Genomic DNA, 24,353 nt, shown 5'->3' on the forward strand with positions numbered 1-24,353 from the left:
AAAGTAGTTATTGCGTGGCTATCTCATCCACAATGGACAACTGAGAATACGAAGAGCGGTTACCCGCTCTTGGTTCCGTATTCTCCCGTCACTGAGTCCCGTCCCGTGGCATTAGTTAGTTAAACTATGACGTCATTCGTGAGCTTTACTTCCGTAACAAACAGACGGACGGACAGGCAGACAGAAAGGCAGACACTTTTTATTTCGCCGCCTACCCAGGACCTTATATACGTATAAAGCTGTTATGTATAAACTTTTTCCCGGTTTATATATATAATATTATATATAAACCGGGAAAAAGAATTTCTACGCCTACTCCGTAGTTGTGTACGTACAAGGATAAACTCTAAGTAAAGCAAAATTCTCTTTTAGCTTGAGCCTTGTGCGTTTTGCACATAATAATAATGCTTTTTATACATTCCCAGTCCGCACACGTATGGGCGTAGTCGGCATGTGAAACTTTTTTGTCCCTTTTTTGTCTCTTTTTTACCATTAAGTCGTTAACGGACTTAAAAAAAAGCATTTGTCAGTTTCTCTCTTAAAGTGCATCAGAATCATCAAAATCCATTTCCCATTGTTCAAGCAGAGTACGTTCGTGTGATTCCATTGGCAGCCACATTTGTTTCAAAGAATCTGCCGCGTCAGAAGTACAACCAAACGATGAAATTCGGTCAGGGGGGTTTGCAACTGATTGTTTTTCATTTCGTCCGTCTTCGTGCCAGTCCAATTTGAGTCGGTTCCAGTCCAAAGGACATTCATCTGTTTCATCTTTCTGCATTTTAAACTGTTTTGATGAGTGACCCTTTGACGGTAAGCAGCAGAATAGCAGAAAATACTGCAAGATACGTACCATCTCCCGCACAAGTCGTGCAGTTGTAAGCGGATCACGACTTTGCTTTTTCAACTGATCTGACTGCCGTTCGTTTGAGTTAGCTGTGATTTCGGTTTTATTATTTTTCCCTTCAGCCTTGGCGATGAGACCAGAAGAAGGTGCCAAAGATGCCTTCTCTTTTCCGGGATGCGGCCATTGAGAATTTCTCATCTGCTCTGGTGCAGGTTTTTCTGCTTCTCTGCGCGCTACCGCTGCACCAGCCGCAGTCATTTCTTTTTCAATGAATGCAGCCAGACGTTGAATAGACTGTTCTTGGTAGGGTGAAAGATCCATTGATGATGTAACGCTGACTGATTCGCTACTTTGAATGTGCTTCTCGGTTTTGACAGTGCTGTCCGCGGCAGAGTTCGGTCTTTCTAAGGCAGTTCCTAGAAGCTCCATAACTGTTTGGTTAGGGCTAACGGTGTTCATGCGTAGTTCTTGCCAAACACGGTGCTGAGCGAGTTCTGACGCTTTCTGCTCGCAAGCTGAAGGACTGTTCGCCACGCGATAAGGAGTGAAAGTGCTGCAGTCAGCCGAAACGTAAGCTTCTCCTTCGGGTGAATCGCGCATTATTAATTTTCCCGGCACATAGATCAAGTCGACGATGTAATTTGCTTCAAGACTGACTTCATTCCAACAACAATTGTCTTTGCGATGCAGCGATACGGGTAAAAGAAACTGGTCTACCAGATACTTGAACAAAATAGCACGGTAATAGCAACTTCTGCTTAAAATTTGTCCCAGGGGCACGCACCTGTTATCCAACATATTATCTGACAGGGTTCGAACAGGGCCTGCATAGCTTTCTGGATCCATACAGCTCATATGGGAAGCCACGAGTTTAGCTAAAATCGACATCTCTTCCCTGATCGAGCGACTTCCTTTCAATGCATCCGTCGCCTCACTTACCATTTTTACAAGATTCTGGTCGGCCGGAATTTTCGAGTGATCCTTGCTGAGCTTTATAGAAACAGTCGACGAATCGGGCGACTCTTCCAATCGAGAAGATGTGGCGCCATTGTCAATTCCGAGCTGTCCGTTTTCTGTGTCTGCTGCACCACCACGTGCCGGGACTGCAAAATCTCTGACGCAGATGTAAACAACTGGTGACATTTCTGGCGAATGCTTGTTTTGTAGAAATTCTTCGAAGCTCCAAAATCCTGATTCTTTAATTCCCGCTCGCATATCATAAAAGCCATGTTCAATGCGATCGTCGGAGCTAAGCGTATCTAACAGAGCGAATTTGAATGAAGTGTTCCAGTCAGCAAGACGCCGAAGCGCCGTCACTGCGCTCTGCTGATTGACAGGATTCATACAGCGCTGTGCTGTAAGCAGCCGTTGAATACAGCCAGCAGACGCCAGCTTAAATACAGCATCCTTCGTTATAGCCAGCACGGAGATTGCAAAGGTCACTTTGCGAAACACCTCTTCACTGCACGGATTGTCCATCATCGCGGTCAAGAGAGCGTAACCGTTCATTTTGGTGAACTCTGTCTTGCCCAAATCAGATTTTGTAAAAATGACGGCGCATGCAACAGCTGGAATGCGTACTGTTTCATCCGGATGGGTTAACCATGTAGACAAACTACGAAATACAAGTCCTTCCAAAGCGCGCTTCGTATCTTCTCGATCGCAAATGTTTGTGATGCAAGAAATTATGTTTCCCAGTAAGCCTGCGTTTTGGACCGAAATTATATCACTGAACGATGCATCGATTATGTCAGCTAACTTTTCCTTATGAAATTCGTTCTGAAATTGCTGGTCTCGTAGCACAAAATTATTGACTGCGAAAAACGCCCATTCGCGTACACATGCGTGTTTGGATTTCAGTAGCAGGATAAGTCGAGCTGGCACGGATTGATCTTGGAAATTCTTCCGGCAAACGTCGTTTACAGCAAGCTTTCCGATAACTTGCAAAACGACGGATTGAACTTGTGGTGAACTTGCTTCTAGTATTCGCATCAGTTTTTTGGCTACCCCGCTACTGCTCATTAACAAACATTCTTCTGGATAAGAAGCTGCATTTGAAATGCATCGCAAAGCAAAGATTTGAACGTTGTCGGCCTCGGCGTAATCAATCGATAGTGCCATATCAAGCAGGCAGTCATAGATACGTTGCTTTCCTAGTTCATGTGTAATACTTGGGATACCCAGTAGATTGCATAGAATCTCCAGAGTTTGGGCATGGAGAAATTGGAATTCCTTCGAGCTGAAGATCGACAGTATTGTGGACATACCTCCTGCTTCGCGAAACCGATCAATTGCTTTCTCGACTGGTGCGGTCAATAAACGATGCATAAGCTTCAAAGCAATACACTGGATGGTGGGAATCTCGCTGACTGCCTGTTGACATGCGGCTTCAAATCCACCTTGCAGAATCAACCATTTTTGAATGTCCTCATTAGCGCTCAGTCTTTCCAGAGCCTCAAGAACGTTCTCAATTACATCAGGATCCTGAGCATCAAGCAACACTATCTGTAAAAGGTTTTCCAACAAGCCAAGTTCGAGTACTGAATGCTGAACACTATGTATAACGGCAAGGTTGCGCAAAGCATAGGTTAGTGGATCCAGCAGCAGCGAACGCGTGCGAACGGTAAAAAGTTTTTCCACTTCGGCAATCCACGAAATACGCTCCAGCTCTGCCACGCAAACGCTGGACTGCGACAAACTCGCAAATAGAATTGCCGCTCGAAGTTGGATACTGGAACAATCACTTGATAAAAGCTGAATAATTCTTGCCACAGCCATTGATACATGCAGAAGTGCGGCTTTAACGTAGCCGTTGCCTCCTTCGTCGGGGCCATAAACAACATTTTTGGAAGAAAATTGCAACCGATCCTCACAACAGGCGATTAGAATGTCTAAGGCCTGAAGCAGGACACTCCTTTCACAACTTCGCAATAATATGACGGCATCCAAAGGGTTGTCAATGCTGAACTGCAGAGGATAAGTTACTTCGCAATTGAATTTTTGAACTTTAGCAGATGTTGTGACCAGATCTAACGGAATACTATTTGCACTTAAGGCCACAATTTGACGTTTGTTATAAATTTCATCGAAAATTGTTTCATTTAAAATTCCCGCACGCTGGAATAATTCCACTCCTTCAATAATTACATTTCTAAAGTGATGCTGTGAGTTCTTGCCATTTTTCGAAGAACTACCGTTGCCCGAATTCTTAAGTTCTTTCATATTCGCAACTCTTGCAGTGTCTTTCTTAAACTTAACAAAATTAGCAAAGGAATTAGAACGAAGTACCGTTGCCAGGTGACAAAAAAAGGAACACATAATTTTAAGGAAGTAACAACATAATTGTTTATGCCTGAATGTACAACGGTCGCTTGTGACCACCTACAACATCCTTATCAATTCTAACAGCGTGGATCTGAGATCCTGGCGCGTCAAACATCGCGTCTAGAAGGAGAGACTCTAGAATTGCCCGCAGACCGCGAGCGCCAGTTTTTCTGCCAAGTGCTTTTTCTGCAATGGCCACCACTGCATCGTGTGTGAACTGTAAATCCACCTGCAATGTATTAGAGTACTGTAACTCCTTGTCTGCATACTCGATATACGCTGCGTACTCGATCCACTCCAACAGTTTACATGAAATTTAAGCCGTACTCACGTTATCCATTTGAAAGAGCTTTTGGTATTGAGGAATAACAGCATTTCGTGGCTCGGTTAAGATTTGGACCAACATCTCTACTGTCAGGTTATGGAAGGGCACTACAACCGGCAAACGACCAATAAATTCCGGAATCAAGCCGAATTCCACAAGATCGCGGGCTTCCACACACTCGATCAGCGCATCTTTCACAGCGTTTTCTTCCGCCACACTTCTGGCTCGTTCGCAGCTTTGCGCGAATGCCTTCGCTGCAGTCTGGCTCTTCGCCAGAATTGAATGTTCGTTTTTCCGTGATCCAAATCCCAAAATCTACCAAATTCGGCACGGGCATCATAATAAGTACTTTAGGGCGAAACGAAAGTTATTAGGAAGAAGTATGAAGTTATGAAGAAGGGAAGTCAGGCACATACACGTTCATTGTTTCGATTACTGATTATCTTATCCAATCCAATAAACGCTCCCGATGCTATAAATAAGATATTGGTCGTGTCAACCGCTACGTTATTTTTTCGTCCTCCCGATGACTGTTGCACACTGACAGTTGTTCCCTCCAATAGTTTCAATAGCCCTTGTTGGACACCTTCTCCACCAACATCCCGCATTTGCTGTCCAGAGCTGGCTGCGCTGATTTTGTCTACCTCATCCAAGAAGACAATGCCTTGCTCGGCATATGGTACATTACCGTGTGCATCTGCCAAGAGTTTCCCTATTACCGACTCGATGTCTTCGCCAACATAACCGGCTTGAGTAAGAGCGGTACAATCACAAATGGCAATGGGAACGTCCAGGCAACGGGCGATGCTTTGTGCTAGGAGAGTTTTCCCAGAACCGGTTGGGCCGAGCATAAGTATGTTAGATTTCTCTAAGCGAACGTCGTGTGCACCATTGACAGGCTCTTCGTCTAAGAAACTGCGACGCGGAGGGGCAGTTCGAATTGATTCTCCTCCGTTAATGTTTTGCGGCGATCCTGCTGCAAACGTTTTTCTGTTATGTATGTTATTGTAAAGAGGTTAGAGGCTCGGTAAAGAGCATATGAAGCCGACTTGCCTAGCAAAAGTATTGGACTTTGGTCGTGGGGTGTCAGTGGCTTGCCGGTCACTTGCAGATAATTAGGAATGTTTTTATGAAGTCGTTTGTAATGATTGTATACGGCCACTGATAACACCTTTTTGGCATGCGTTTGTCCGATGACGTACTTTTCCAGATAATCAAATATCTGAAAATATTGGTCATGTTCTTGTAGCTCAGGTGAATTAATCTATCTCAGCTCTCAGGGCGTTTTTAGTAAAGTAAGGAGTTGATCTTGCGTCTGCTCCTGTAGGTCTGAGATTCTGAGTGTATGCAAATGTAACTGCAACCCTTTGATCTTATACCGCTGTCATTTTTACATACAACTTTTGGGGGCGGCGGAGGTTTACGGACTGCTTGTTGCGGTTGTTCGGCAAGCGGAGGAACGGGGACTGGCTGTGGTGCAGCGGAAACTGATTGCGAAATTGGATGGTCCGGATTCAGTTTAGGTACCTTACCTAAGTCAGCACTTGTGCTGACGCCGTTAGATTTGGTTATCATCATAAACAGATGATTGCATGAGCGGCAGTTAGCAAATTTTGGAGACGCTGAAGTTGTAAAAATGACACGGAATCAAAACGTGGTGAATATTGCGTCATGAGCTGATGTTTCACCTGGAGGCATGTCTAGCATGATACATGGTCCACCACACCTGGGACAGTTGATGATTTCACGGTCACTACCGGCTCCAGATCTCCCAACTGAGCCTGACCCCGTTACGTGACTGCCGCTACCAGTCGATGATGATGGAATACTGGGGCCACTGTTCGATGCACCTTGTAAAAGTGTGCCATTTGAGTTTTCGCTGGCAAAGCTGTAATTTCTGAGTGAATTATGTAATCCAGGTCTGCCGTTGTGGGTTTCAGTCCAGTGAAACGTTCCAGTGGACCAACTGCTTCGATATGGCGGATAAGTTTTAAGTCGCCGTTGAATGTTGCATCGCTTCTTTTTCTTTCTTTTAGCCAAAGGTGATTTAGAAGTTTCCTCACGGTTTTTCCCCTGGCATTCATGGGCGCCGGTCTCATTTTTCCCGCATTTCAAACAAAGTGGCGATGATAAGGAACTGCGGTAATCTTTTGTGACGGAAGTGCCAATGCTTCGGTACAATGTTCCCGGAGTGATAACATGTTGTGAACCGAATGATGATGCTGGCCACAAGAAAGCTGGAGCGCGATTGAGAATCTGCAAGGATCTAACAGCTATCGATCCCCAGGCCATTGCGTGACATGAGTGAGTAAGAAATACTACAGGCGCATTTTGAACCTTTTATATGTAATCCGTGTCGTTCATGGCGATAAGCTCCTTCTGGGAGCGGTGTCCTCCCACTTGCGGTTCGCTCTCCGTGTACGACTGCATACAGACGCATTTTAACTATACGCTCGAACTAGACTCACGGGAATTTTTTTCGTTGCTCAGAGACCTGAGGCCAGTCTTGAGCTAACAGATAACAGCGCCAAGAGATTAGGTGCTTGGGCGTTGACGGTTTTTGGCGTCTGACGACCCGTGGGCAAGCAGGTTAGGCGTGCTATGTTGTGCTTTTAATATCAATAGCGCGATAACAATATCAAGATCTAGTTAAACAAAACAACATTTTCAACCGTACCCCTTACAGAAGCGGCAGTACCACGTTGAATTGCTAAAGAGATGTTTTTTTCAAATACTCAAGGCTACGAATGTCTCCGGTTTGTAGTGAAACCCTCTTTCCAATCTCATTAACAAATCTTTTGGCCGATGTACCGAAACTGACGAATGTTTCGAAGCCGACAGACGTAAACTCGTATCGCCCCGATGTGCTTGGTGTCCTAGGGCCATCATGATAACGTAATCAGTAATGCAACCCCTTATTTATAAATTGTGATCATACGACCCCTCAAAGGGTTTATTGAAAAGCATTCAGAACGAAACATCCCAAAGCAAGATGGCCCGCCGCGCAGGGAAATTATGAACGTAACAGAAAAATGTCGCGGATTGGAACAGACAGGAAGACAATGCAAGGCTGTAAAATGAGCATGAGGGAGCATTGTATCCATACAGTATTATAATAATAAGGGATTTAGTGTCTTCGTGCGAGGGTCGTGCCCTTTTACAGCAGTGGACAGTGCAGCAATTTTGCATATAAGAACAAACGTGATGGAAAGTGATATAAAAATGCAAACAACAGCGGAAAAAAAAAAAAGACAAAAACGTTGGTGTTGGACTGAGTGCAGTGATATGAATGCAGTGAGTGCGATGGTTTGGACTGATAGTGGAAAAAAGGTGAGTTAGACGATTGTACTGGTGTCCATGCATAAAACCAAAAACCCGCCTAAGAAGAAAAATATCCGTAAAAAAATTAAGGTCAAAATTTTCACAATTTCAAAACATTTAATTAAACTTGTAGGAGAAATGGATAGCATGGACACTGGTGTCCATGCATAAAACCAAAAACCCGCCTAAGAAGAAAAATATTCGCAAAAAAATTAAGGTCAAAATTTTCACAATTTCAAAACATTTAATTAAACTTGTAGGAGAAATGGAAAGCATGGACACTGGTGTCCATGCATAAAACCAAAAACCCGCCTAAGAAGAAAATTATTCGCAAAAAAATTAAGGTCAAAATTTTCACAATTTCAAAACATTTAATTAAACTTGCAGGAGAAATGGAAAGCATGGACGCTAATGTACTGATCGTCTGTGTACTGAGACAACGAGCAAAATTACAAGCAGTAACATAACGATTTGATTGCATATGGGGGAACACTTTATTGCATATGCAAGAATTTCTTTGACCATTTCAGTTCTTTCCAATTGACGTCATCCAGAGCTTGACGGAACGTTCGGAGAAATTTGTAGGAGGATAGTGGTAAGGAGACTTCATTCCACAGAGGTGTTATTCTGTCACTGAAACCGCCGGAAACAGGGAGGACCGTAACGCGACATGCAGTTGTCGGTGCTGGCGAAATTGGTAAATAATGGTTTTCAAGCCACCGGATACTTCGCGCGTTTCCAGAAACAGATTGAGACAAGACAGCAGACACTGTGTGCTTTTGTAAAAACTTGTCACATAAAGGTGTAATTTCAAAAAGAAGCTTGTAAATAAAAATCAATAATTTTTTGGCATTTCGTATTCTGAAATTGTCCGAGTGGAGTTCTTCCAGCCTGAGCCGATATTCACAAGTTTCGTTGCCGAGACGCACCGAGGACACAAACTTTTCGATACAACGCTCAACTTTATCCTTGGAAGTTTTAAGCAGTGGAAAAACGACAGGCGCACAATAATCCATAACAGGAAAAACCAGTGATTTAAATAAAGAAATTCGTGCGGCAGAATCGCGAAAGCGAAACAATGAATTAATATACCAAATTCTTTTTTTGCATTTTAAAGAAACATTGCCTGCATGGGGTTTAAAACAAAGTTCACGATCAATTTCAACGCCTAAATATTTAACTTTTTCGCGATAGCTAATCAGCACTCCGTTTAGACGAAATTCACCCTTCATATCAACAAAACGTTTTTTGGAAAACTGCATATGAACGGACTTATCAGCTTTAAAGCATAAACCATTAGATGCCGCCCAATAGAAGAGAGAATTTATGTCTTCCTGCAAAAGGTCACTGCTGTTTTCGGCAACAAGAGGACGTAGTAAAACAATGTCATCAGCGAAAATCAATACGATGCTGTTATTAAGTAGTATCAACGGCACTTTGTTTAATATACAAATGAACAGTAACGGTCCCAAAATTGAGCCCAGAGGTACACCACTTGTAACTGCTGATATTTGAGAACAGAACTCGCCAAGAGAAACACACTGGGTACGACCTTTAAGGTAATCGTAGATTAAATGGACTATTTGACTGGGTACACTTAGCTCGATTAACGATGTGATGATGCTAAGGTGGTCGCACTTGTCAAAGGCTTTAGAACAGTTGAGAAAAACCGCAGCGACATCTATTCCATTACCAATAAAATCCGAAACAATTTTCACAAAGTAACAAATTTGCAATTCCGTGGAGCGTTTACGGCGATAAGCAAATTGGTGGTTGCCGAGAGCGTCGTTCGTGCGTAAACAATCATTTAAAACTTCGGATAAACAGCGCTCAAAAATTTTCGAAATCGGGTTAAGCAAAGATATTGGGCGGTGGCTGCTGGGAAGGGTCAAATCACATCCTTTTTTGGGAATGGGCACAACGTACGACTTTTTCCACACTTGTGGATATGTACCTTCATTGAGCGCTGCATTAAAAATTAGGCTCAATGGAAAAACGATTGGTTCACCCGCTGCTTTCAGCAACTTATTTGTCACTTCAAACTAACCACTTGACGTACTCGTACAAATTAACGACAACTGCAACAATATGGTAGAAATGTCGACAGTGACCCTAGAAGTGTTGCTGCATACCAAATCCGAAGGGGCGATACGACAATTTTGGAGACAGGCAGAATGAAATGCACAAAAAACAGTATTTAGCACCTCGGCTTTTTCACGATCCGTACAGGCAAGAGCTGGGCCGTCAGTTTTAAGGGGGGCAATGGACTGTACACAATTTCTGGTTTTCATGAACTGCCAAAATTTCGTCGGATTATTTCGATAACTTAATGCACTTTCCGTTATTCGATGGCTTTCGAACTTTTTCACTACTTCCTCTGCATTACGGGATAACACTAGCCATTCTTCCCTCCTCTTAGCACGCAAGGTAGAGACAGCTTGGCGATAGCGCCTAAATGCTTTATCGCGAGCACGTATCGCTTTTTTAACGGGGAGCGGATATGCAGGCATGCCAGTTTTTATTTTACCCGCTTTAAGAAGAAATACAGATTTTGCAATACTTAAGAATTTTTCTTCAAAGGCAACAGCTCGTTCTTCAGCGCTAGAATTATTAAACATAGTTACCCAGTCAACATTATTTAAAATCTCTTGAAAAGCGATAAATTTATTAGACGCAAGAAACCATTTTTTTACTGTGAGTACTACAGCCCTTTTGACTTTCGCTTTCATATCAATTTGCAAACCGATGTGGTCATTAGATACGGATGGAGGGGCAATTTGGCTGACGTTTCTACACAAAGTATTCGTGGAGAAAAAGCACAGATCGAGACAGTTTTGTTTTCTAGTGGGAAATTTAATCAGTTGCTGTGAATTAAACAGTTTGAGAGAAAACAAAAGATATTTAACACCAGCAGACCGAGCACAAAGCGAAAGCCAATCTATGTCAGGCAAATTGAAGTCGCCCATAAGAACAGTTTTTGCTAGCATTTCTGTAGAGAAATTATCATGCAGGTGTTCAAGGTTAGGTAAGATTCACATAATCATAATCATAAAACATAACTCATAAAACATAAACATAAAACATAATTCATAAGCATAATCATAAACACAACTCATAATTTTACTCATAAAAGTGTTCTTGCTCATAAAGAACGATAGCGCGCTTAATAAATGCTTTATACCGATAACATCTACATATATACACTACAGTACGTATTCTAAAAGTATGAAATAATTTTACCGACTGTTGCTTACACTAGTAAGCTGACACGGTAACTATGATACAGTACTGTGGTTTAATAAGACTTATTAAGGCTTAGTACTGTACTGTTACCCTGCACTTGCCGAAATTTCGTACAGTGTGCGCAGTTAGGTGCTGTATGCCGTCTATGACAATAGACAACTTTATTCCCCCAGATTTCTTCTGGCAGAGGCACACCATGCGTTGTGCCGTATGCTCAAGCATAAACAAGCATAAACAATTATGTGATTTTGCAACACACACTGAAGATGTCAAGGAAATAATATTAAGCATAACAAGTTAGAGATGCAAAAAACCTCATGCAAAATTAAACAAAAATGAATTTATGGATTTGACTACATTTTAGTTATACCGTGCACAATTTAAGGCTTTACGTAGGCAACAGTACTAATTCGCCGCTAAATACTTTGCGGCTATCTATCAAAACCTGGTTAAAAAAGTTGCTTAAACAAAAGAACAATGTTTTCTCGTACTCCATCGGCGTCTCCTTTCTTCGTAGTAAAGTCTGCATTGTTTCCACTAGTCCGCCGTCCTGTATTGAATGGTCATGGGCAGCTAGCCGCTCCTGCAGTTTCTGTCTGTGTGGAAAATACGCAGGACATTCATTCAGAGCATGATACTCGTCCTCCACAACCCCATAGAAGTTACATATCCGCTCCTCTCGGGGCAAAGCGTTCCATCTTCCTGTCTCCACAGCAAAGTAGTGGCCGGAAGTCAACATTTTCATCCAGTTTCCGCTTGTCATTGCAGGCATCGTTTTCAATAGGTGCACTTCTCCGCTTTCTGGTAGACACTGAAACAAGAACGCAACCTGCTGCTCCTGGCAGCATTATCCTGTACCGACTTAAATAGATTCATCCGGAATGTTTTCTCGAGCCTCGACATTATGTCAACTGAACTCAGCTTTGCTAGCTGAATACGAATATCTTGGACGGTATTTGTTAAGTTAATTTCGATTTCTTCCGGTAATTGCCTAAGCGCGTTTTTTAGCCAACATCGCGTTCTCTTTTTGCCAACCGAAATGCTTTCCTCAAATGCTGCTCGAAGAAGAGTGCCTGAGTTTGCGTGACTGAGCTTTTCGATGAAGCGCATCTGCTGTCTTACTTGTCTTAAACTTAGTGGTAAGAGATTCAAAAGGTATACAATAGCATCAGTGCTCGTAGTGCTTCGGAGGCTAAAAATCCGTTTGGCAAAGTTTATTTGCACTTTGTCAATTTCGCTGTTTTTCCCGCATAATTCCGACCCATTATTTTACTACGCTTCCTACAATTGCTTCGAAAATTGTTTGCGCAGTCTTCCACGTAAACCCGGTTTTTAACCCTGACAATTTCTGTACTGCCATGTTATATCCCACTTTGACTCGCTCCGTTAAATGTTCAGCTGATTTTTCAGATCACACTGTTCGTTTAACACAAAACCCAGGTACCTAAATTCTTCAACCTGTTTCAGTTGTCGCCCATCGATCTCAATGTGGCAGGAAATCTGCCTTCGCATACCACCTTTCGCTACCATACAGAAAGACTTCGCGTAATTTATTATCAGCTCATGATCCAGCGCAAACTTACTTAATCGTTCTACCGAAACCAACAACTCATCTTTGTTTCCGCTTTTCAATACAATATCGTCGGCAAATTTTAGGAGGTACACTGGTAGTTCGCCAAGTGTAATATCGGTTGTACGCCCCTCTCTCACATATTTTGTTAAAAGGTCAACGTATATATCGAATAGCATTCCTGAGGACGGATCTCCCTGTCTAACACCTTTTTCTAACGGGAAAAATTTTGAAAACTGGTTATTCCATTTCACACAATTTTTTGCTTTTTTTTTTTTTAAAAAAAAATGCAGCATTTTTGATGAAATTCCTAACTCAATTAAGCGTTCCCACAATTTTTGGTGGCACACTGTGTCAAATGCACTCGTAAAATCGATAAAAGCAAGGAAAACCGGCTTTTTCTGGAAAGCATATTTCTCACAGATTATATGTAATACGAACACCTGATCCATTGTGCTCCTGCCTTCTCGAAACCCACCTTGATCATCTTCAATGTTTGCCTAGAGCTCAATCCTTTTTGCTATAACTGACGATAACAGACGCATTGGTAACGGTTCTACGACAACTGGTCGACAATTTTCAGGACAATACGTTCTTGCTGGTTTCGGTACCGGCGTCAACGTGCCATTTAGCCAATCTTGTGGGATAAATCCCGTGTCAAGCACATAATTAAATGTATCTGCCAAAATTTGCAAAAACTGGTTGTTTGCACACATTTGTTTGAACGTTTCAGTGCGTAGCGGAAACGCACCGCTGCTGCTTCCGCCGCTTATTTTTTGAACAACTCTTTCAATTTCTGAAACAGTGATTTTAGAGTCTAATACCGGTATCGAGGGGGAAAGGTTCTCGTTTTGTTTTGTGGTTACCGCTGGAACATAGGCTGCCTGCTGTCTAAAATTTTCGTATAGGTCATTCAAGTTGAGAGGAACGGCAGAGTCACATTTGACTTCGTTTCCCCTGAAGCCTAATATGTTCCAAAACATTTTCGGGTTTTCGTGTTGTAAACGCTTTACTCGATTCCAGTACTCTTGCTCATAAATGGTATTGTACTGCCTTACCTTTTTCTGAAATTGGTTTCTCGCCGACCAAAAGACCTCCCGCGTTTCTTCAGTGTTCTTCGCATTCATTTTTTTCCAACATTGTATTTTGATGTTTTTTAGTTCGAAAATTTTGTTCTGCATTACCTGAAGTTGTGGTGTAAAAGGGTCAAAAGGTATCCGTCGTTTTCTGGTGTTCAGTCTTACATATTCGACCACGCTGTCAAACAAAGTTGTACCCAGATTTCTCATATACTGGGCTTTATTCCCGCTGAGAAAAAACACAACATGCTGTCAATCTTCGGCGTTATCAGCGAATTCTTGTCATTAAACTTTGTACCGTTATTTTTGGATGACCTTGCGATGTCCATGTTTACCACTATTTTGAGCGGTAAATGATCTGAAAAATCAGAATTTTCAAAATATCAAACTTTAAAACTTTTTCAACTGCCTGCTGAAAAATTATCATATAATCTACGACTGATTGACCATTGTAATGTATACACGTATACTTAGATGGGAAGGATTTTCCAAAAGACATTAAGCCATTTACCGGTATCATACCGTTCACGTTACAAAACTCAATTAGTTTTTTCCCTCGTGCTGTCGGACGACTATGCTGATTATCCACATTCTGCAGATGAACATATTCAATAATTCCCGACTCATTTTCCAGGAGAGAATCTTCCTGCCACGCTTTTGGCTCTAAATCTGCTATGCGTGCATTAAAATCACCGCATAACAAAACGTAGCCATCGGACTTTGCGCGCTGAACTATTTCTGTAAGTTTTTCGAAAGTTTCTTTATCATCAACGTTCACTACAGAGTTGTACGGGGCGAGGTAGGCACATACCATGACAACATTTTCTTTTTCAGAAACATTTATTTTTACTGCTAAAACATCGCAACTAGCTTCTTGGTCGTATACAATGCTACACTTGAACTTATTTTTTAAGTATACTGTAATGCCGCCTCCAGCAAATGTCGTTCGCACCTTTGACACCGTTTGATAGCCAGCCACTTGTTTTATTTCGTATTCGCTTTTCAGATGTGTTTCAACAAGTGCAACAATATCATGTTTCTTGATGAATTCAGTGAAATCTTTTTCGAACAAATTAAACACTCTTTTTAAACCGTTAACGTTCAGATAGACTATCGATAACTTCGTGTGCAAATTTTCGGTTATACACGTATTCCTGCTGTTACCGCTCTCTTCCGTTGACCACTTGAGTAGCCCGACAGATGGTTCCATACTAAGATTACGTTCCGTTGACACATTTGGTAGCCCGACAAATTTTTCGTTAATATCGCACTGCTCCGTTAAGCTCAGCCGATCGTTAAGTCGAAATTCCGATTGACGCCATCTCTGTTTAGCTTTAGTATCCATTAGTACAAAATAGTCCCGATTGACGCTCATGTGGTTCAGCTAGTGGAGTATCGGTACACTGTCCACCATTTTTTATAAAACCAGCACACGAGTTATTCAGCTCGCTGTCTATCATGTTGGCCCTTCCGACCGTATCTTTTTCGATTATGTATACTTTCAATACAGTACATTCTGTTTGGTCTTCCAGTGACGGGCTATCAACCCGGATATCAATGTGCTCGATCATTTGCGAGGTCCGGCAGCCTGATCTACGGATAATTCCGGTCTGGTTTTGTGTATTCATCTTGCTTTCATGACAGTAATCCGCAAACGTTTTACAAAAAGAACTTTCAGCATTTTTACACAAATAATATGGATCAGGGTCATTCGTTGTCAGGGCTAGTTTTTTGAAAAAGTTCGGGTTTTTAGAATTTTACTGACCTTTATTTTAGTATCGTGATAAACAGGACACCGCTTATGGTCAAACGCATGATGTTGGTTTTCTCCTGGCTGTCTTCCCGAGCTGATGCAATTAATGCATTTAGGAGCATCGTCCCAGTTGCAATTACAGTTTTCAAAACGATGTGATTCATTACAAAACCCGCAGTGTGTTGCAAAAGTGCATGTTTCTTTTCGATGGCCGTACCGACAGCAATTCCCGCACTGAATTATGTGAAAATGTTCTTCAACTGGACATATTTCAAAATCGACTGTAACCTTTCCCCTTCTCAGTAAAGATTCCGCAGTATCAGCGCTAACTTCAACTACAAAAGCACACGTTTTTATGTTTTCGTTTCCGCTCTCGAGCTTCACAACCACTTTGATATTTTCCTGAAACTTCTCCAGCGAATTTTGACTGATAAGCTTTTCCAGAAATTCAGCTTTAGAGACGACCTTGCTAACTTTACGGATAATTAACCGAGGCAATTTCTGTTTAGGTTCAGACACAGAACATTTCAGACTGTCGCTGCGTTTAGTGATTTCCGCCTTACCTTTTTCGTAGTCCGCTCGAGTTGGAAACGTCATGATCACTGACTTCCCGTGGCCCGCTTTCACATTTTTCAGTGCGAATGTCCGGCTTTCGGGTGGGATATGGTCCTGAAGAGAAGCTTTGAATGATCGTATGGTTTGTGGGTCTGGCTTCGCGGGTGTGTTGGTGTTACCGGCTTTTTCCACATCTGTTGGTCGAATACTTAGCACATGATCTGACTGCACATTTTCCCTGTTTGCGCTCCAAAATTCACGTCGGTTATGGGGTGCACCGGCATTATTGTGTTTGATATGAGCCGGTTGCGTGTACATTCTGCTATGTCCGGGTGCGCCGCCATCTTGGATTTCGATTATCTCAGGTTTTTCACTGCCGGCTTCTTTCCATGCTTGTAAATCTTTTCACAGTTACGATCGCTATGTGAATCGTGATAGCGATCGTACAACGTACGCCTGGCTGCACTAGTGACTTTCGGCAAGTGCAGGGTACAGTACAGTAGGTAGCAGTACAGTACTTTACAGTATCGCTGTACAAAGACGTCACAAAATTAAGATATAAATGCATGTCACAAAAACACGAAATAACAAAATCTTAAAGCATGGAAACTGCCATAAAGTGGCTCGTGCACGGTAACATGAATCTTATGTCATTCAAAAGAAGTTTAATTGTAACTATTTTCTTGAAAAACAAAGATCAACGCAAAGCCATAAACTCATCGCTATTCAACTGGCGAGTTTCTATTGTTCTCATACTGTGGCGAAAAAATCGGCAATCTCCTGTAACTCAGTTTGCGAAAACAAAATCGCTTTATCCATTTGGCACTGCTTCGGAGAGAATTTTGGATGGCGTTTTCGGACACAAGCAACCTGCATGCAGTATCTTCTTTTTCGAGGTACACTGATTATGGACTTTCCTCCCGTTCCGTTTTGGTAGTCAAACTCCTCCCTCGCGACGAATAACTGTGACCCTGTCCTGTTCTTCAGGATAGTTTTACAACCTGGGCAGCAACATTGAGCGTGGACCTGGTTTTGTTTAGAAATAACGAATGGTTCCGAGGCCTCCGTTTTTCGGGTCTTTGAAACATGTGATACATCTTGCTGAAAAAAAAAGATCTTATAGTCTTAATAATACCTTACAAGACTCAGAAAAATGAGAGCACCTGTCAATAACATTTGCCGGCGTACACGCCCCCGTTAATTTACCAGTTCAGGAAAACTGACCTTGTCCAAATCTTTCCAACGGCTGTTTCAGTAGTGCCCGATTTTATACGCTCTTTATTGCCCCTGGCAAACAAGATATACGGTTCCGGATACAGATCCACGACCGAATGTTCAGAATGCTCATCAGCTGACAATATTTCGGAGATGTCGTGCTCGGAACTGACAGAGTCCAGCGAAACTTACATGTCAGGAAAGCTCAAGCTCGGTGATGGAGATCTAAGTTCTACGGACCTGTACAACGAAGTTCGCCATGCATGACGTGTATAACCTGATATACAAAGAATTTACCTCTTTCGCTTTCTTGCCGGGTGCTCTTCGATGTCCATCGATGAGGCTGCTCTATCCATGGTGCCAAGAACGTCCATATTTATACTTAGCACGAAAACGTTCGGCGCATGTCAAAGAGCTGAACGCAGGTCAAATTAAGCATACATCCTGCATAATCGAGTAAACATGGGAAGACACATTGTCTTTGGTAGCGGCACGGGCTTTGTTACAAGCAGCGGTGCTGCCATCGCCTGCCACAAGAGCGGCACGGGCGCTATCAGCCTCAGCCTGGATAACGGGGGCAAACTGGTGCATGGGGTTAGATGGCGATTGTATTGCCTCCTCGGCGGCACACTGAACTGCTGGGTCAGTACTAGAGATTAGACAATCAACAATAAGACCACTTCTAGCTTGGTAACAGATGTTTTCAGTGGCGCGTTTAGGGGGGTGCCAGAGGAGCCATGGCTCCCCGTAACTTGAAGATTCGGGGTACTCCAAAAATGGCAATGGTACCCCCTTGACAAATTTTCGGCTAATTTTAAAACTGGCGCACAATACAAAAAAAACCATGTTTTTGATAGATTTAAAGTTATCGCCCTGCGGTAGAAACAAGGAATCAGTTGTTGTCTTGACCACTGGCATTTAACTGGAATTTGGAATTTATGAGTTAATTTTTATGAGCGTAGTTTATGATTATGTTTATGAATTATGTTTAATGTTTATGAATTATGGTTTATGATTATGATTATGTGAATCTTACCTAACCGGTGTTCAATCAGAACGAACATGTCAGAATGAGATTTGTCAGGGGAGGAGAGTAATATACAATAAAGAATTTATCTAGGTCAGCCGAATGCACACAAATTGCTTCAATGCTTAATGGCTCTCGTTCAGGGCATCGGTACGCTGTGTACCGTTTGCGTATAACCAGAGCAACACCACCACCCGTATCATAAGACCTTCTTCTTCGAAAGACGTTAAAAGACCGTTGATCAGCGAAGAGAGAATCAGTGTAGGGCTCTTTATCCCTGGTTTCGACAAGTCCAGTTATGTCTGATTCGGAACAAAACAGCTTGACCTGTGCCATTTTAATACAAATGCCATTAATAGTACAGAAACGGATACGCACGTATTGCCGATTGCGCTTACGCGCGACACATTTTTTGGTAAAATATAACAACAACTTTTAGTTGAATAATCAGTTAATTTTGCCGGTTTTTTTAATAATTTCGGTTGAAAAAGTAACGTGAATTTCGAACTTCTGCAAAAGAGTGACACGTCGACTGATCAAAAGCAGAGTGTTGATTTTCTGGTGCCGGCACACCATTAGCAACACAGTTCACACAAACACAAGCATAATTCTCATTTTCCGGGCAATCGGAGGCTTTATGCGGCTTAGTACAGTATGCACAACGCGGAGCGTTCTGACATTTCGATACAGTGTGGCCATACGCACAACAACGCCTGCACTGCGGAACGTAAAAGTGATCTTCACTGGGACAAACAAACCAGCGAATCAAAAGGGACTTTTTCGTTAGCAAGGAATTGCGACTTGCCTGATCAACATCCAAAACATAAGCGCACGTAGTTACATTTTCGCGATAGCTAGCACCCGTGCTCCATTCCTCATTCAACTACGGATACGGCCGAACGATACGGACCTTGTTGTCTATAGCGTTTAGTCTGCGTGCTTTATACACGTTTATGTCAATGCTTAGCCATTGTTTAGTGTGCCAGTGCATGGGTCTAATAATGCTTGCAATTCTGAGCTGTGTTGTATCACATGCCTTCTGTAGCGGAGTTTGATAATGAGCGTGTGTTGTGTTCGGCCAGGTTTAAATTCCCATGCTGTATGCAAAACACAGCAGGTTAATGGGTTACCTGCTACCAAGAAGAAACTATTAAACTATTAAACTATAGCTTTTAAGTTTGGTAACAACCTTTAGTATGCATTCATCGGAAAGATTATTTTTTGTGCGAATATCATTTAAGACGACATCTTCCGCTAAATCAACAGGAACACGGCGCACAATAATTCTGTTCAAGCGAACTTTAGTTTCGACTACCTCAAGCCCAATGGTATTAGCATGTTTACTCAAGATTTCTTTACCTTTCTGGGCGCTTTCGATGTCGTTGAACTCCAAAAGAACTCCTTTTCCATGGATAGGCCGCATATGGGATACAGTCAGGTCAACGGTATCGGGAGGTAGTGCGTTATTCAGGGCGTTGGAGATCTTTGCCATTTCAGCAACGGTGGTGCGTGAACGGTCACCAGTCGGAGGGGACGTAGGCTTCAGGATAAGTGCCGGTGGCTTCGGAGTGGCATTATTGGACAGACCGCGGCTTTCTTCCAGAATGGGACGATGTACAACGGGATTGATTTGGCAATGGACGCGAAAGAAGGCTTGAAGACAGCGGTTGGGAAGCTGACTGTTGACGTGGAAGCGCGAGATTCACTGAGTTTCTGTACTGTTTGTTCATGAAGTTCGGCCAATCGATCAGTCCATTTATGAAGAAGTCCAGCACTTTCACCAAGGAGACCATACTGAGCAGTAATGTTACACTGAACAAGCTTCGTAATAAATTTGTCGATCGTATTCTTCACTTTAGCAAAACCAAGATTAGATGGATCGGTAGATTTAAGAGATTCAACAAAATCAGCTATCTCATCCCCCATTTTGGGGATAAGTTTAAACGTAAAGGTCACCCAGTTATTACGTGCAGTTTGTAGACCATCAGAAAGTCTAAATTTATTACCCAGTTGATAGAGCTGCAGAGGCAAGAAAAAATATATATAACAGATGTGTAGTCGTACGCAGTCTGTAGTTTTGACCTTCGCACTATGCTGTAAACATAAAGCAGGCAAAGCGCACGCCTAAGCAGAGCAGATCAATCATCAGAGAGAAAGGAAAGAACCGCCGCAACCTGGCCTATATAGACGCGGTCCCTGATAAAATATTATCTTTTGTCACAGCCAGCACTAATAAAACTTAAAAATATTAGTTCTTTTTATGAGACAGATACTGTATGTACAGACGTACTGTTTTTACTTGGTAAGATGAGTATCTACTTGTATGTTAGATTGTTCTTCTATTTTTTAAGCATAGGCCGCTAAAAGCATAGAAATTAATCAGAAAGAGAAACCCATTACGAAGTTGCTAGCAGTCAATAATATTTTTCTTCGTTTTTGTCTCGGGAAGTTTGTAAGGGTTGGCTTGAATTTGTGCACGATTCTCGACAGCATTCTGTACAGGAGAAAGTTGAAATTTCTTTAGCTGGCGCGGAGTGTGGGGAAGGCCTTATTGATTCAGTAAATTATGCCCGGTTCCCTTAAACGCAGTAAAGGAAGAACTTTTCTGCAAGTAAAAACAACCATTGAGACCGTGCAGCTTTAAAGAACTGGAAACAGAAGAACTTTTGGGACGACCAAGTTGCTTTCGCAACAATGTTTGTATATCTTGATAGTATTTCGTTATTTGAAACTGATAAAGGCCAAATAAACCAAATTAATCCCCATAGTGCAAAAGCCAGACCCTGCTGTCCCAGCAGTACTTACGGTTAGTACTCACTATAAATCATGTTAGTACTCACTCACTCACTACTGTGATTCTACACGGTCTCAACACACGTTTAGAAAGCTCTTGATAAAGCGACATTCTTGCCTGCTCTGGGAGCTCTGACTTTTGCATGCAACGTCGAAAGGTCAACAATCCAGGTCTCCAGTTATAATTTGGAATCCCGCTAAAAGCACATTTCGAATAAAATTTAGTTACATACTCAACAGTCAACACAGTTGAAAATAAAAAAGTTTAAGTACAATGATTAACTATTTCACAGGTCAGAAATCGACATTTGCAAACCGTTGCACTCGTATGGGCAAGTAATTTTTTTTCCAGCCACCTAGTGTACTGGCACCACTGGTATCGTGCTTGTGCCATGCACTAGTATGGGATTTACCGGATGCTTATGGTGGCGACATCAACCATGCGGGCAGTGTTGAGCAGATCTTGGGCTGTTTCCAGATTATTCTTTCGTTTCGTGCCCCCTAAACGCCTGCCCGCGCCTTCAAACGGCTGTAAATCGGATTTATTGCTGGCGCACTATCGAAATATTTACTCGAAACTTACCAAAAATTTCAGAACTCCAGGAATATCATTTGCATCAATTAGGATTGGCTAACATTAAGTAGATAAGTTAAAGAGTTCGGTTCATGATGCACTCGCTAATGTTACTAGTAATCAATGGTTTTTGATACTGCTAATTTTTTTACCTTCTCCTTAGCCGAAGAATTTTTTACTACACTTTTCGGCTCTTTATAATCCAGCGGTGCGACAAAATCCACTTGCATATCGCATTCAATTATGGATACGGCCTCTGCCGGCTGTGTTTCTAATACTATCAGTTCGAAAATCTGTAAAATGCATTTTGATGTGATAACAGGACTTTTAAAATTTGAAGGTGACAAGTAAAGTCGCAGATAGTAAGCATCACCTTCTCGTTGTATTCAATCGCTACCGCATCCCCGGACGTTAGACAAGCAAATCCTCGCAAGCCGCGCTCAAGTCTGCTCGCATAGGGAATTTAGCACATTAAGAAAGCTCACGCAATTCCCCTTATATGCGGGCATATAGCAGAAATCGTAAAATAATTATTAAACAGTGACGATTTACTTGACAATAAATTATCACTTAAAAGACGAGATTTATTATACAAAAGATTTATTGTAACAAGATTTATTATTGATTTATTATTGATTTATTATTATTATTACGAGATTTATTGTAACAAAGTTCCGACATACACAGCTCGGGGGTCAGTAATATCCAAAAAATCAGAAGACACAGGCTGAAACTTGGAAAACGTTGCAATCGGTAAGGTACAGCTTTCAACTGATAAGACATCGCCATCGTTGAGGCATAAGTTTTTCATCATCTATGGGGGTAAACTTTATGACACCCGATTATGTAGTGGCATATTTTTTTTACTGCCGTTATGTCACTTATATGCTTGCGTCCGTATTTTACAGAAGGCTTTGTTAACGTCGAAAATGTAGCGCTGGTCACACACCATGTGCCATAAGAGCAGTTTAGTACCCAAGACGGCAAATAAATCCGGCCTTCTTCAGCAACGAACTCGAGGACTCCACAATGAGATGACTTTGCTTTTGCGCTGTTGGTAATTTTGAACAGCATGGGAAACTGCACATTCATGCGGCTCAAGATGTCCAGAGCGGACGATGGAAGTATCACTTTGCCACCATGTTCCACGTTCTTCCGATTGGAAGGGCATGAATAACATCGGTAATCGCGACGAAATTTACCAGACCCACCAAAGTATTCCACAAAAGGAAACTGTCATAAAGCGATTGTTAACAACTGTTAGTCCGTTTTTTTTAATTGTTCTACCATACTAAGGGTGCTACTAAGTGGTTAACAGATTTTGTCTTTTCATTACTTACCATTGTGTTTTCGTGAGGACAGCGTGTAGTACTCTTACTTTCTTGTGTCAAATATAAAAAAATATTAATATTATTTACGTTTAAAGTGTGACCTTTTGGTCACTTGAACGGCCTTTGGGTTCTGTGACAACCGCGTGCTGTTGACAAGGTGGTTCATACGCGATTAGACCTGTTAAAACATCAATCAACGTGAACCAACACAAGTTATCACAAAGACTGTGGCAAAATAGTTACTTTAATTTTTTCATTCCTGTCATCAAAGAGCACTTTACTGTACGTCAAATGGATCACGCAACAAACAGCGTCAGATCAACAGATACGTAACGCGCCACAAGAAGGTAGATGCGCTGTTAGGTGAACCGTAAAGTAAAAAGTGCGGATCAGCTAACGGATAACCAGACGCCTCATGTGACGCGCTACATGTCTGGTCATTTAATATCTTGTGTTGAACCGTCAAGTCAATGTGCTGAACCGTAAAGTGCAGATGACCATTGTGCGAGTGGAACCGTACCGTACCGTAATTTTTGTTACCGTAGTACGTGCTGTAGCCGTTAGATGAATGGCACCACAGAGTCCGGTGTTCGGAAAACACCGCACACCCTGCTCGACGTTCGACGTAACGTGTGCGCTGTCCGGCAGGGACAGGCAGCGGCCGGATCTAAAAGCGGTGCCATTCCAATTAGCGGCTACAGTAGTCTTTTGCAGTACCTTTGAACTTCGCCGTCGATTACAGTACTGCTACAGTACGAATAATCGTTAATGAAAGATAAGTACTTTATAGTTTATTTACGTACTTTATAGTACTTCATTTAAGCACTTTATAGTACTTTATATTACACGTATGTTGTTGTACTTTCGATGAACTGTTGTCAACTCATCGAAAGTTCGATAGCACACACAAACAAAAATGGCGAAGCAAAATCTAAAGAACTATTATTAACGAAATAAAATGCATTTAAGCAGTGCGGTATTTGTTCCCCAATAAAATCGTCTCCGAAAGTTATAATTTGCACCGAGCGCGAAGCGCGAGATGCTGCAATAAGTCTTCGTCAAGAGCATATAATTCGTCTGACGCCACGAAGAGAGTACGTCACGCTTTTCCAATTCCACAATCCCAATACCATTTTGCAGTGGTACTGGCGTTCGCGCTCGTGCAGTAATGTGGTTCGCAACCACCGCTAGTAATAATTATAGTCGTATGCCAATATGTATCCGTGCTCAGCTTGTACTTAAACCAAGTAGTGTTGAATACAGTACGTAGTACTCTTCACAACCTTCCATTAATTTTATTTCACTGTTATAAAGCTGTTCAGATCGGTACTGTACAGTACATGCTAAAACGCGTATTGGAATTCGTTTTCCACTTTTCGGCAGTAAGCTGACTGCGAGC

At 42.1% G+C, this 24,353-nt stretch overlaps 3 protein-coding genes across 10 annotated transcripts; all 3 read right to left on the minus strand.

Moving 5' to 3' along the window:
- Positions 1–386: 386 nt before the first annotated feature.
- LOC129590186 (armadillo repeat-containing protein 3-like) lies at positions 387–4,190 on the minus strand. 4 transcript variants are annotated; one of them, XR_008690718.1, is made up of 3 exons: positions 1,784–4,190; positions 1,629–1,719; positions 1,551–1,567 (listed from the first exon to the last, which is right to left on the minus strand). XR_008690718.1 is itself a non-coding variant. In XM_055485269.1 (2 exons), the coding sequence occupies exons 1-2, from the start codon at positions 4,160–4,162 to the stop codon at positions 539–541; spliced, it is 3,546 nt and encodes a 1,181-aa protein (XP_055341244.1). In that variant the 5' UTR covers positions 4,163–4,190; the 3' UTR covers positions 387–538. The 4 variants fall into 4 exon arrangements, 3 of the variants coding, with proteins under 3 accessions (XP_055341244.1, XP_055341245.1, XP_055341246.1); XM_055485269.1 differs by adding an exon at positions 387–772 and having other exon boundaries at positions 851–4,190; XM_055485270.1 differs by having other exon boundaries at positions 1,432–1,567; positions 1,629–4,190.
- On the minus strand, positions 4,127–6,949 carry LOC129590187 (ATP-dependent Clp protease ATP-binding subunit clpX-like, mitochondrial). Of its 3 annotated transcripts, none has more exons than XM_055485274.1 (6): positions 6,182–6,949; positions 5,892–6,115; positions 5,547–5,715; positions 4,910–5,469; positions 4,496–4,808; positions 4,127–4,397 (listed from the first exon to the last, which is right to left on the minus strand). In XM_055485274.1, exons 1-6 carry the CDS (start codon positions 6,783–6,785, stop codon positions 4,276–4,278), a joined length of 1,992 nt encoding a protein of 663 aa, XP_055341249.1. In that variant the 5' UTR covers positions 6,786–6,949; the 3' UTR covers positions 4,127–4,275. The 3 variants fall into 3 exon arrangements, with proteins under 3 accessions (XP_055341249.1, XP_055341248.1, XP_055341247.1); XM_055485273.1 differs by having other exon boundaries at positions 4,190–4,397; positions 4,500–4,808; positions 4,910–5,466; positions 6,182–6,948; XM_055485272.1 differs by having other exon boundaries at positions 4,190–4,397; positions 4,500–4,808; positions 6,182–6,946.
- A 5,706-nt stretch (positions 6,950–12,655) lies between these two features.
- Positions 12,656–23,821, minus strand: LOC129590189 (ubiquitin recognition factor in ER-associated degradation protein 1-like). 3 transcript variants are annotated; one of them, XM_055485275.1, is made up of 17 exons: positions 23,672–23,821; positions 22,964–23,132; positions 22,599–22,856; positions 22,307–22,437; positions 21,997–22,069; positions 21,776–21,916; positions 21,633–21,680; positions 21,463–21,578; positions 21,101–21,246; positions 17,527–20,861; positions 17,239–17,469; positions 16,194–17,115; positions 16,023–16,128; positions 14,005–14,064; positions 13,872–13,935; positions 13,686–13,811; positions 12,656–13,591 (listed from the first exon to the last, which is right to left on the minus strand). In XM_055485275.1, the coding sequence occupies exons 2-10, from the start codon at positions 22,964–22,966 to the stop codon at positions 20,836–20,838; spliced, it is 942 nt and encodes a 313-aa protein (XP_055341250.1). In that variant the 5' UTR covers positions 22,967–23,132; positions 23,672–23,821; the 3' UTR covers positions 12,656–13,591; positions 13,686–13,811; positions 13,872–13,935; positions 14,005–14,064; positions 16,023–16,128; positions 16,194–17,115; positions 17,239–17,469; positions 17,527–20,835. The 3 variants fall into 3 exon arrangements, with proteins under 3 accessions (XP_055341250.1, XP_055341252.1, XP_055341251.1); XM_055485277.1 differs by lacking the exons at positions 16,023–16,128; positions 16,194–17,115; positions 17,239–17,469; ... (8 more) ...; positions 22,964–23,132; positions 23,672–23,821 and adding an exon at positions 14,229–15,574 and having other exon boundaries at positions 12,656–13,811; XM_055485276.1 differs by lacking the exons at positions 16,023–16,128; positions 16,194–17,115; positions 17,239–17,469; ... (8 more) ...; positions 22,964–23,132; positions 23,672–23,821 and adding an exon at positions 14,229–15,574 and having other exon boundaries at positions 12,656–13,935.
- Positions 23,822–24,353: the final 532 nt, after the last annotated feature.

The sequence above is a fragment of the Paramacrobiotus metropolitanus genome, unplaced genomic scaffold (genome assembly GCF_019649055.1).
Source record: "Paramacrobiotus metropolitanus isolate TYO unplaced genomic scaffold, Prichtersi_v1.0 Parri_scaffold0000039, whole genome shotgun sequence".
NCBI classification, from domain to species: Eukaryota; Metazoa; Tardigrada; class Eutardigrada; order Parachela; family Macrobiotidae; genus Paramacrobiotus; species Paramacrobiotus metropolitanus.